At 53.7% G+C, this 11982-nt stretch overlaps 1 protein-coding gene across 1 annotated transcript; it reads left to right on the top strand.

Annotated features, from left to right (window-relative positions):
- Positions 1–92: 92 nt before the first annotated feature.
- Positions 93–9086, top strand: LOC142363354 (uncharacterized). The gene is made up of 7 exons (XM_075437286.1): positions 93–110; positions 1102–1221; positions 2761–2817; positions 6357–6554; positions 6910–7142; positions 7803–7927; positions 8655–9086. The coding sequence occupies exons 1-7, from the start codon at positions 93–95 to the stop codon at positions 8657–8659; spliced, it is 756 nt and encodes a 251-aa protein (XP_075293401.1). The 3' UTR covers positions 8660–9086.
- The last annotated feature ends 2896 nt before the right edge of the window (positions 9087–11982 follow it).

The following is an 11982-nucleotide window of genomic DNA, read 5'->3' as shown; positions in this document are numbered from 1 at the left end:
AAGCCTTCATCTTGGGACCCCCGATGACCACCACTAGGAGGCACTGCGCAAGCGCGAGTGGGAGGAGTGTATGAAAACGGACTGATGTGGCTATGAAAGGAAGAACTTATGTAATCAGACGAATATGCATATTTTGATCTATATAAACTGCACGGAAAGGGTATAGGGTATGCACGTTCGGTGGAATTATCCCCCGTGCATCCGGCGCCGCAATAAAGAGTGCTGCCTTTTAACACTACATTGGTGTTACGAGGTTTTATTCCCGGATTTTCGGTGACACTGGGGTGCATTAAGAGGAGTGTGGCCAGCAGGTCGAGGGAGGTTCTCCTTCCCCTCTACTCTGCCCTGGTGAGGCCCCATCTGGAGTACTGTGTCCAGTGCTGGGCTCCCCAGTTCAAGAAAGATAAGGAGCTACTGGAGAGAGCCCAGCGCAGGGCTACGAGGATGGTGAGGGGACTGGAGCATCTCTCCTGCGAGGAGAGGCTAAGGGAGCTGGGCTTGTTCACCCTGGAGAAGAGAAGGCTGCGAGGGGACCTTAGAAATCTTTATAAACATCTCAAGGGTGGGTTTCAGGAGGATGGGGCCAAACTCTTTTCAGTGGTGCCCAGCGACAGGACAAGGGGCAATGGGCACAAACTGAAGCAGAGGAAGTTCCGTCTGAACATGAGGAAGAACTTCTTCACTCTGAGGGTGACGGAGCCCTGGCCCAGGCTGCCCAGGGAGGCTGTGGAGTCTCCTTCTCTGGACATATTCAAGAGCACCCTGGACAAGGTCCTGTGCAGCCTGGTCTAGGTGACCCTTCTTCGGCAGGGGAGTTGGACTAGATGACCCACAGAGGTCCCATCGAACCCTGAACATTCTGTGATTCTGTGTGATTCTGTGACCTCGGTGCCAGGAGGGTTATGGAGCAGTTCATCTTGAGTGCACTCACGGGCATGGGCAGAACAGCCAGGGGATCTGGCCAGCGTGGGTTCACGAAAGGCAGGTCCTGCTTGACCACCCTCAAGGAACATTTTGCTTGCCTTTGTCTCGTAAGCCAGGCTTCACCCTTCAAGGAAGGTCCTGAACCTCTTCTCTCTTCCCCCACACTGTCCCCCCCAGGCATTAGCACGGGGGTGTGCGTACAAGAAGGGATGGGGCAGCACAGGAGTGCGATGGAAGCAACCGAAATTCAGTGAATGTAATGAAATGGGAAAGAGCATCTTCACAGGCATGGACGCTGTACGGTGCTGTAGGAGGAGTCGAGTGCCTTTGTCATGGTGCCTTTTTGGACAGGAGGGACGGATGGAAGCTGGAGCAGTCCTGTCAGCAAGGCCTTGAAAGGCGTAACTTACTTTCAGAAATCCAAGTGTCTTTTGCCGAGATTGAAATACAAACTCGGTGGATTGCAGCTGTGATCTCGCTCCCTGTATTTGCTTGAGTTTGGCGGAGATTTGAGACCCCTCTGCCTAAGACAGATTGTTTATTCCCTGCATCCAGATGTGTGAACTCTCTGTGCAGCTGGAGTTGGAGTGTGAAACATCTCTGCAGCTTGAAGCTACAAATCGGCAGCTGCGAGGGCTGGTGGCTCCTCTTCTGCCACTGCAAGGTTTTGGGTTCCTGTTGCCATGGGATGAGAAGGACTGCAGGGGAAGAATTGCCAAATGGACTGACCTGGTGATTTCTGTGATATATGTCAACTAAATTATTCAACAGCTTTTTTTCAACTTACCCAACGGCAAGTGTGTGTGTGTGTGTGTGATCCCAGAGCCACGTGGAGGCTGGAATTTGTAGACAAACTCAGTCAAATGGAAGAGGGGTGGGGTGAAGCATATCTTCCCCGGAGCCATAATTACTTGTCCAGTCAACAAATGCAAGCTTCGTAAAGCAGCAGAAAGCTTAGTAAAGCAACAAGCTGCCAAAAGTTGAAAAAGGCCAAGTGCAAGGGGCGGGTGCAATCGCACGCACAAATCCAGGCTGGGGATGAAGGGGTGGAGAGCAGCCCTGCCGAGAAGGACTTGGGGGTGCCGGGGGATGAAAAGCTGGACACGAGCCAGCGATGTGCGCTTGCAGCCCAGAAGGCAACTGCATCCCGGGCTGCTTCCCCAGCAGCGTGGGCAGCAGGGCAAGGGAGGTGACTGTGTCCCTCTGCCCCGCTGTGGTGAGACCCCCCGGGAGTCCTGCGTCCAGGGACGCACCGAGCCCAGGGACGCCCCAAAAGGCACACCGATTGCCCTGGGGCGTAGTGAAAGGCACACCAGGGGAGATGGGGTGCAGCAGAAAGCACACTGCGGGGCCTGCAGAGGCACCCAAAGGCACGCCAAGGAGCTGGGGGAGCCGAAAATGCACTCCGAGGGGCCTTGGGGTGCTCAGAACGGCATCGTTTGGGGTGCTCGGACGGGGGAATGGCACACCCGTTGCCCAGGAGAGCACTGCAATTCACACAACAGGGGCCTGGGGCACCCTGAAAGGCAGAGCCATGGCCTGAGGCAGCATCCAAAGCCAGAGAGGAACGTGCAGGGAAAGCCCAGAGGGCTGAACGAGGGTCTCGGAGCACCCCAAACGGCACGCTGAGGGGGACCGGGCAGACCAGCAAGCAAAAGCAAGGCACAGGGGCATCCCACAGTGGACAGCGGGGGCTTGGGGTGCCCTCCAAGGGACACCCAGGGCTGCAGAGAGGGGTGCCCCGAGGGGTCCAGGGTGCCCCAGAACACACAGCCAGAGCCCAGGAAGCCCAAAATGGCACACGGGGTGTCCAGCCACCGCCTCTCGTGCTTGCAGGGAGCCTTGGCGGCCAGAGCCTGCCCTGCCGAGCCCATGTGTCTCTCAGGCAGGCAGGCGAGTGCCGCAGAGGGGCTGGGAGAGGAGAGGAGGACGGTGGGTGCCCCGAGCGTGCAGGGAGCTGGGAGCCTTGGAGAGGTGGCCTTGGGCAAGCCCGTGGCCCTGGACACCGTGCGTCAGGGGCCGTTTCCCTTGGGCACGTGGCCTGGGTGTGTGCAGAAAGGTGCTGAGCACACGGGCACGTCCGCCCTGCAGGCCTCTGCCCCCAGCACTGCCCAGTTCCCAGCACCTTATGATGTCACTGAGCCGTTCATGATGTCAGCACACGCGTTCGCTAGACCTGGGGCGCTGGCGCAGACCCTGCACACACAGTACCTGGCGGTGCTGCTGGTGCTGTGCTGGTGCTGCTGGTGCTGTGCTGGTGTTGTGCTGGTGGTACTGGTGCCGTGCTGTTGGTAGTGGTGCTGTGCTGGTGGTAGTGGTGCTGTGCTGGTGGTGCTGTGCTGGTGCTGGTGCTGCTGTACTGGTGCTTCTGGTGCTGTGCCAGTGGTGTTGTGCTGGTGCTGCCGTTGCTGCTGGTGGTGGGCTCAGCCCGGAGGCAGTTGCCTGTGCCCTGCCGCTCCTCAGGGCTCTGCTCCTCTGCTGGCAGCCGGCACCCGGCAGCGCCCACCCAATCGTGCCTGCCACCGCTCGTCGGTGAGAGGCAAGGCAGTGCGGTGCCCATTGCTGCTGGGCCATGAAGAGCATCTGGCGGTTCCTGTGCAGGAGGAGGGCACAGAAGCAGCATGTGTCCTTCGGAAGCACCGCTGACAAGGAGATCTTGCAGGAGGTCTGGAACAAGCAGCACTGCATGTCCACCACCGGGGGCTTGGCCCCAGCGCCGCTGCCGGTGAAGAAGCAGGCGGCTGTTGGTGACAACAACTGCCGGGAGAAGGATGAGAGGTAACGGGCGCAGGCAGGCGGGAACTCTTTGGGAAACTCCTGGGCTGTTCTCCTGCCCTGGGGCTTCGCTTCGTGCCTGGGCGTGTTGGTTCCCAAGGGAGGGAAAGATGGAAAGGGCCGTTGTTCTTGCGGTGAGTCCAAGAGGTTGTGCTGTCTGTCTTTCCAGGCCCAGACCCAGTGTGTGCCCTGCGGTCCCCAGGGAGCAGGAAAACGAGGGAGGAGCTGCTCCAGGCCATGCAAAAGGGGTGTCAGCACCCAGAGCTCGCCGCAGGGCAGCAGCTGCTGGAGCTAGGCGGCGTGCACGCGCTCTGGGGAGAGCAGGTAGGACTCTCCAGCGCGGAGGAGGCGATGGGGAAAAGGGCTGTCACCTGCCCTTTTGGTGGGCTGCCAGGGAGACAGGGTGTTTGGAAACGGCGTGGAGGGGTTCCTTGTCATCCGGGAACAAATGCTCTGCCAGGTGTTGTCCCTGGGAAGCAGAATTCTCGAGACACTGCTTCCTTTTTGGCTCCTTTCTCGTCACTTCGAGTGATGTCCCTGGCACATGGCGCAGGCGCGTGCGCTCGAGGAGACGAACTCCCAAGCAGGAGAAGAGATGCATTTTGCATCCGCGTTGTGACAGGTCGCTCGCTAGGATTTCATGGGTTTGGGGCGTGTGTTTGTGCTAAGATTGTCTCGGGAAGCACGATGATTCGGGAAGCGCTCTAGGCACCAAGGAGCTGTATTAGCTCACTGTGGTTCCAAAAATGTGTGGTTTTAATGTAGATGAGCCTGCCGTATACTGGGAGTCTGCCGGCCGTGAGTCGCCAGCTGATGAAGAAGCCATCGAGGAGGGCAAAATCTCTGAGGGGGAGGTATGTAAACCCCAAGGCTTTACATTGGAGACTCCTTTTAGGCTTCTATCACACCCTAATGCAGAAGAAGACTTTTCCATGAGTAATGCCAAAGGCAGGGTTCTTGGAATCTCTTTTCTCATCCGACGTCAAGTTGGTGACAGTCCTCTACTGGGTCTGTGACATGCTGCCGCTGTCTCCTGTTTTGAGCTGATTTCCTAAGTTCCGTCCATTTTTATTCTTTCCCTTTGAGCAGGCAGGAAACATCACAGCCCGAATACGGACCCCAGGGTTGGATTCGTCCCTTTGCCACCGGAGCCTCAGAAGTCCTGGGACACCAGAAAGTGTAGATGCGCAAGAGATTCTGAGAGCATGTGACCTCTGGCTCACTGTGCACGCACACATCTCTGAGGTGCTGGAGACCAACAAGAGCTTGTGTCAGCAGCTAAGCAAAGCCAAAAGAAAAGCTGGCAGGCTGGAGCAGGAAGTGGAGCAACTGAAAGAAACTCTCCAGGAGAAGACACTGGCTTTAGATAGAGCAGAAAGAGAATTACATGAGGCCCGGAGGCAGGCAAAGGAGCAGCACGCTCTACCCCCGAAGAACGCTGAAGAGAGAAAAGATGCCATCAAGCAGGCAGAAGGGCTGCAGGAACAACTGTCCCAGCTCCAGAGTGAAAACCTTTTCCTCCGTCAGCAGCTGGGAGAGGTGCGGAACAAGACCGCCCAAGAACATAAGGTGAGCGATGCCTTTACATGCGAGGCGGACAAAGTAGAAAAAGAGGTGAGATGATCACTGAGCAGGAATGACTGAAAGCAGAGCAGTTCCCAAGGCTGTCTGGTGCTCCAGAAAGTCAGCAGGTGTAAGCTACGTGCGTGGGAGTCCACCACTCGAGCTGGTTCTGGTTTTGTTGGAATTGCGGAAGGTGCCGGCAAGTCTTGAGACGTGCTTATAGACACATACGTAGATACAGTCTCCACATCTTCCCAGCAGAATGTGCTGGAAACAGAAATCTTCCTTCAGAGATGGCATTTCTGTAGTTGTCTTCACTTGCTAAGGATGGCTAGAGACCGTCAGCTGTGCAGATGCCGCCTTCTTCCAGGGGATGAGGCTGCTCTGCTTTGCGATGCACTTAGAGAACTGATCTCGGTATATTATCTAGTAACTGCAAGTCAAAAGACAGATTTTGGCTTCTTACCTTTTTCTCTGTCCTCCCGTGACATTGTTTCCCTAGAGAACAGTGGGATGGCTGCAAGAAGAGCTCACTGATGCTTTCAGAAAGCAGTGGACAGCGGAAACGTCACTGAAAGCTGCCACACTCCAACGTGATTACCTGAAGGAGGAAAACTCCCGCTTGCAAGAGGACTTGGACAAGGCTAAGGCCAAGGTATGCAAAGTCTGTAAACCTGTCAGTATGGAGGAAGCTGTTCCGTTGCTTCAAAGAGTGCCAGACAAGAAAATAGTTTGGGAACAAATACAGGAGAGACTTCTCTGAGGACGTTATGAGCGTCCTCATCACTAACAACAGTTGTCCAGACTCGAGGGTACTTTTAGCTCCTTTCTCCTTGCTGCCTCCTCCCCTCTCACCTTGAAAAAGTCAGCTGGCTCTTCAGGGAGCTCGTTACGAGGCTGTGGGAAGGCAGTGAGCTTGGGACAGCACCTGGGTGGGGAAGAACGAGGCGGCCGTGCTCTTTGGAGACTGGCTTCTGTTCCGACACTGTGCAGAGGTTGTGGCCATGTGATTGAGTTTGGCGGAGATTTGAGACCCCTCTGCCTAAGACAGATTATTTATTCCCTGCATCCATATGTGTGAACTCTCCGCGCAGCTGGAGTTGGAGTGTGAAACATCTCTGCAGCTTGCAGCTGCAAACCAGCAGCTGCGAGGGCTGGTGGCTCCTCTTGTGCCGCACGGCTTGGCGACTGCTGGCGTGGCTCGTACAGCAGCAGCGCTTTCTGGAGAACAGCGTGAACAGCGAGCACAGGCAGAAACGGGACAGAAGCAGCATCTCAGGCCACTTTTGCAGGTCAGTTTATGTACCATTTGCATCTGTAGCCCGTGTTGTGTTCATTCGTGGTGGTGGCGATGGCGTTTTAGGTGTTTGGTCTTGGGCATCCGGCTCTCCTTGTTGGTGCTGTGGGTTTGCCTTTCCCGTAGGGAAGCTGGGGAGCTGCAAAAGGCTGCGTCAAAGTGCGTCTGTGAGTGTGGTGGGACCTGTGTGCATGAGAAAGATGCCGCCTTTTCCTTCTCCCTGTCCATGCAGTGCTGTAGGCTGTTTAATACTAGCTTTTGTGTACAAATGGCAGGAAGAGCAGGCTTTTTGAGAGCCGGGGGCGTTGTCTTTTTCTTCCTGTTTCTTGAAGTTGCGCCTTCTGCTTTAGACACAGGCAGCCACTCAAGCCAGAAGAGAGGAGATCTGCCCCACTGACGCCTCCTGGAGAAAACTGCTGGAGCAGAGAGTGAGCGTTCTGGAATCGGAGCTGGAGAGAGCACAGAGCTTGCAGGAGAACACCGCACTGCAACTGGCATGTACGCAGGCTGAACTAAAAAGCTCCGACAAACGTTATCTGGTGGACCAGGAGGTTAGAAGATGCCTCACAAAGACATTAAAAATGTAAGTCCAGATATCTTCTGTTTTTCCCCCATGTTATGGGAATATGACCCTCTTCTTTGTGGCTTTTCCACCCCACTTCCCTTTCTTGGATCTCGTCAGCAGGATGCGTACGCTCAAGACGGCGTACTTCTCAGAAGAGCACGCCTTGAGCTCTCCCATTACGGAGGCCTGTTTGCCTTTCTCTTTACTGACCCTGAAGTAACACAACGAATCAGGCCTGTCTGCAGGACATTTTGGTTCTTTTTCTTCAAACAGTTTTCTGTAGCCGTCTCTCCTTGCTGCATGGTGGTGGAAAAGAGGAGCTTCATTTCTGCTGCTCTTCTGCTCCACCTTAGGATAGACACACTTGGAAAGGCAGAGGGGACACAAGAGGAGCCTGTGAGGCAACAAGACTTTGTTCAGCTGCCGTTATGGCGGTGCATCGTCGGTTGGAGTTTACAGCAGGGGGAGGGAGGGAGCCTGCAGTCCCTACCACCTTCTAGGAAAGGTCCTACAAGGGAAGATATAAGACAGGTTGCTCAGAAGAGCCTGAGAAGCAGTACCTTTGGGTGGCTGGGAAGTCTGTGTGCATGAGTCCAACAATGTAGCATCACCCTTGGGGAACACCTTTGTGCCACGATGAGTAACAGCTGTTCTTGCATGCTCCTGCCTTTTTCACAGGGCTAATGAGATGTTAGCAGAAGCCAGTGCTAAGAGCCCTCAGGAGCCGTGGCGCAGATGCTTCAGTGGCAAGGCAGAGAGTCAGGGCCACACCAGGGCACAGAGCGGAAATCCATCGAGCTCAGGTAAGCAGCTCCAGATGTGGCTTTTCAGTGGTCAGGTGGGCTTGAAAAATTGAACCGATTTCAGGACCCTTGTTCCTCTGGAGTCTTGAGCTCCCAAAGCGCTGATTTGCTTTTGAGGCTTTCTCTGCATAAGGTGGGTGGGCACAGAAGGTGTTCTGGCAGGACAAATTCTACCTGTGTCCACCTGGGAAGGATGGACCCGTGCTGTGCTGAGAGAATTCCTTGGCCTGGCTTCGATAGCGGGGCTTTGTCTGCTGAAAGACAGATGATCCTGTGCTTTGGTGGGGAGGAAGGCAGAAGCTGGTGCAAAACCTTGTGCTCCAGAAAAGCCCTCTGCTGAGCTTCCTTGGAAAACGGGGCACTTGAGGGCAAAGGGGTCTCAGGGCTCTGAAGTGTAAGCAGATGCCATTTGGGTGGGTTCATCTGTTGTGCGCAGCCTCTGGAATTTCCTTCGTGGGCTTTAGAAAGCTTGCTGCTTGATGGCCACAGATGGAGAGTCTGCCTTCTTCCTTTGCACGTGTCCCTTTCATCCTTTGTTTCCTCTGGCGGGCTTAAATCTCTCCAGATCCCTCCAGCGTCCCGTCACACCTGACAGTCGCCCACGGACTTCTTGGGGTCGGTGTGCTGTGGAACTAACACCAGATCTTCCTTTTTCTCTCCCGGTTCACATGAAACTGCATCTGCTGGGGATTCTCCCTGCACATTTCCTGCTCCTCCGCGAAAGCAGAATAAAGCCCAGGACGTGCCCTCGCAGGCCAACACCGCCTGACTGTGGCGCTTGCAACAGCAGCTATTAGAGGGGAACTCAATTGTGGAGTCCTGGCTGGACAAGAGGGGACATAGTTTGGTGCGTTGAGCGACCCAGGTTCCGATCTGGAAGTGAGCCTTGGGAGCGGCTGACATGGAACCCTGCTGGGAAGGCAGAGCGATGAGCTCGGGACACTGGAGCAGGGGGAACGTCACCGTTTCCTGCCACACTGTCACTTCCTTCCTGCCACGTTGTTGTTTCCTGCCAGAGTACTGTTTTCACTTCGAGATGCAGCTCTGCACCAATCACGACGAGTTGCAGTAGTTTTGCCTATATATGGATTGGGGGTTTAACCATTCAGATGCTGTAATAGTTTTGCTATATAAACCTAGTTTTGCTGACTAATAAAGGTTGAACGATCATACTCATATTGGGGTCACATCGTTACAATGGATCCGTAACCCACGCCAACATTTGGTAGCAGAGGATTGTTGGTTTCCCTGCAGGAGTCCCTCAGTCTGCGGTGAGCAGCTAGATGGGGGGCGTGGGAACAACGGCTTGGAGGGTCCTGCCTGGGTGCGAACGCGCAGGGCAGGCACGGACGGCCGACTCCCAGGAATTTTCGAGCCACACTGGGGCTACCTGGTGCAGCTAAATTTGAACGTGGAGGCCGTGGTCGCAAGCATGGAGATAGCGGCTGCGGCAACATTGCTAGTCGGTATTCTCTCTAAGAGAGGAATAGACGCAATGGCAAACCAACTCACGAAGTTGATTAAACTGGGGCAACGATGGGGTCACTTTGCGGATACCCTGCTATTGTTTTCCATCTCGGAATGGCAAGAGTTAGGAGAGACGATGTGGGAAAGGACAATAACGGGGGAGGACAAGGAGGAAAGGAGATAAAAGCCGTCCGCGAGCTCTGGCGAACAGTATTACAGACCTTAAAAGCCATGAAAGCTGAAAGAGAGGTGGCGTGTGCTGCAGCTCAGATGCTAGCTCCAGAGCCTGGGAAAGATCACGCGCCTAAGCCTGGGACATTAGCACGGGTTTTCGGGCTACCTGCTGTTAGAGGGATGACTGGGATCACTTGTAACACAATTGCCGAGATTCGAGCGAGTGCAGAGTGTGGTTCTGGTCTTGGCGCAGAGGGGGATGGCCCACCGGAAGTTGCTGCCAGAGACATCAACTCGAAATGCGAGCCGGACGCGGTAGTACGACCGCCCCCGGGGAACGGGGAGGAGTCGGGCGCGGAAGTGCGACTGCCTTCCGGAAGAGGGGAGGAGCGGCTGCCTTCCGGAAGAGGGGAGGAGCGGCTAGTACCACCCTCAGAGGGGGAGGGAGAAGGGGTGCGGCTTACGACATCGGCCCCTCCTCTCTATCCACCCCTGCCACGTTCCAGTGAGGCGTCTCCACTCCCGACGCCCTCTGATGGCGGCCAGAACGAATTGCAACAACAAAAAAAAAAAAAAAAAAAAAAGCGTGCGATCTGTTGCAGTCAGTTTTGCAGCATCTTCAAGACAAGAGCTCACAGTTCCAGCATATGTCAATCGTTACCAACCCCCCCCACCGGGAAAATGAGGCTTCCTCTCCGAGATGTTTAGCTGGGCCTCTGGCACGGATCACACCTACCCGCTGGAGTGGTGTTATAAGAGATGCCATCCTAGATGGACAGTGGAACGTTGCCACCATTATCAGAGGTACACAAGCCTTAGCCTGTCCTGTGGTACAGGTTAATGGATGACAATCGTAAGTACGGGTGTTTGGCCGGAGAAGTGGCCACTAAGTTACCACCTGAAGAAAGCCGTGAGCAAGGGCTGGGTCCAACAGACCCTGAGCAGGAATCAGGTCTGTTTCCCCCCCCCGGCTCGCTGGAGAATGGGACAGTCACTGAGAAAAGGAGCGAAGGCTCCATTAAAGAATTTTTTACAGTGAAGTTTGAAAGAACAAAGTCTTGCAGTTTAAAATCCCTGAGAAAATCATTACTTGGAAATCAGTGCATACAGCTTTAAATGCTCTAAAACTTACAGAGACTATCTTAGAAGCAGCTGCTATTCCTCTGTCCTTATCTCAAAAGCAAGGACACAGCAGCAGTCTGTTGAAATTTAACCCTGCATACGACGAAATTCCTACCGAACATGAGAAATGTGGGAAGTAAATCTGCCAGAACCTGACGATCCTTTGAATCCAGAGAAATGGGAAGTGGGGTGTAAAAATCCGGCATCCCGAAAGTGCACGACAGGGTCCCTCTACAGCAATTGGCATACCTGACCTGAGATCAAAACGAGGTGAATTCCAACATAAAACTGCACAGTCCCTCACACGCTGTACAGCCGCCGCACCAGCAGTCACCGCATCAAACGGGTCAGCAAACCTTACACCTGGTGGGGTACATGGCCCCCCCCGGGCAACCGGCGGCGCGGTTCCCCCTCACTCCCCCCCCTTTTCCCCACCCCGCCCCTTCCCTCAATCCCAGCGCGCCGGCCCGTCCCGGCCAGCCCAGAAGAGGCGCGGTGAGAACCATCTTTCTGACATTCAAGGACTTCGTTACAAAAAAATATATACAATTCAATTACTGCAGTAGAATTCCTTGTGAACAAACAGCTGGACTTTATTATCTTTCCAAGGTTTAGATGGTCTATCTAGATGATGTTATTCACTCTGCTGAAAGGTGAAAATATTGACTTTACAGCTGAAGATTTTTCCCCTCTATTTACTTTGTTAAAAGGGACTCAGATTTATTATTTTCCTGAAGATCAATGACAAAAGCAAAAACTGTTTTACAAAAGATTTCAGATAGAATTGCAATTGCCTTTACCTTCAGAATTAATGTCGAATTGCCAACAAATTTGTATATCATTTATGAAGGTTTTGTTTTACAGCCTTACCCTCTTTTCGATCAGTGGTGTGTTAACATGCAGAAGTTGAAGACTCTGGAATGAATATTTTTGTCTCATACGCCCATGAAAACATTGACTTCAAAGGTACACATCATAGTGTCCTTAATAGCACAAGGTTGGAATCACTGTCAGCAAGTGGATACTATTTGCCTGCTGCTGGGTAAAGATGACTTTGTGGCATTAAACAGTGAATCCTTATCGCTGCAAGCCGCTCTAGCTGATTATTTAAATAACATACGTTATACCCTTCCACAACATAAGCTGTTACATTCCCTCTCTCAAATTTCATTGCAGCCAAAAAACCGATGTGTTTCTGTTCCTATTAAAGGAGCACGAACAGTGTTTTGGAAACAAACAAATTCATCAGATTAGAAATCATCTATTTTAGTTGTTGAAGGATCCACACAGAT

The sequence above is a fragment of the Opisthocomus hoazin genome, chromosome 16 (genome assembly GCF_030867145.1).
Source record: "Opisthocomus hoazin isolate bOpiHoa1 chromosome 16, bOpiHoa1.hap1, whole genome shotgun sequence".
Lineage (NCBI taxonomy): Eukaryota > Metazoa > Chordata > Aves > Opisthocomiformes > Opisthocomidae > Opisthocomus > Opisthocomus hoazin.
This window is presented reverse-complemented; position numbering and strand designations above follow the sequence as displayed.

Coding starts and splice junctions, on each gene's coding strand:
- LOC142363354 (XM_075437286.1), top strand. Junction 1,222..2,760: donor TCTTCACAGGCATGGACGCT/GTACGGTGCTGT, acceptor TCGTGCTTGCAG/GGAGCCTTGGCGGCCAGAGC. Junction 2,818..6,356: donor TGTGTCTCTCAGGCAGGCAG/GCGAGTGCCGCA, acceptor CTCTCCGCGCAG/CTGGAGTTGGAGTGTGAAAC.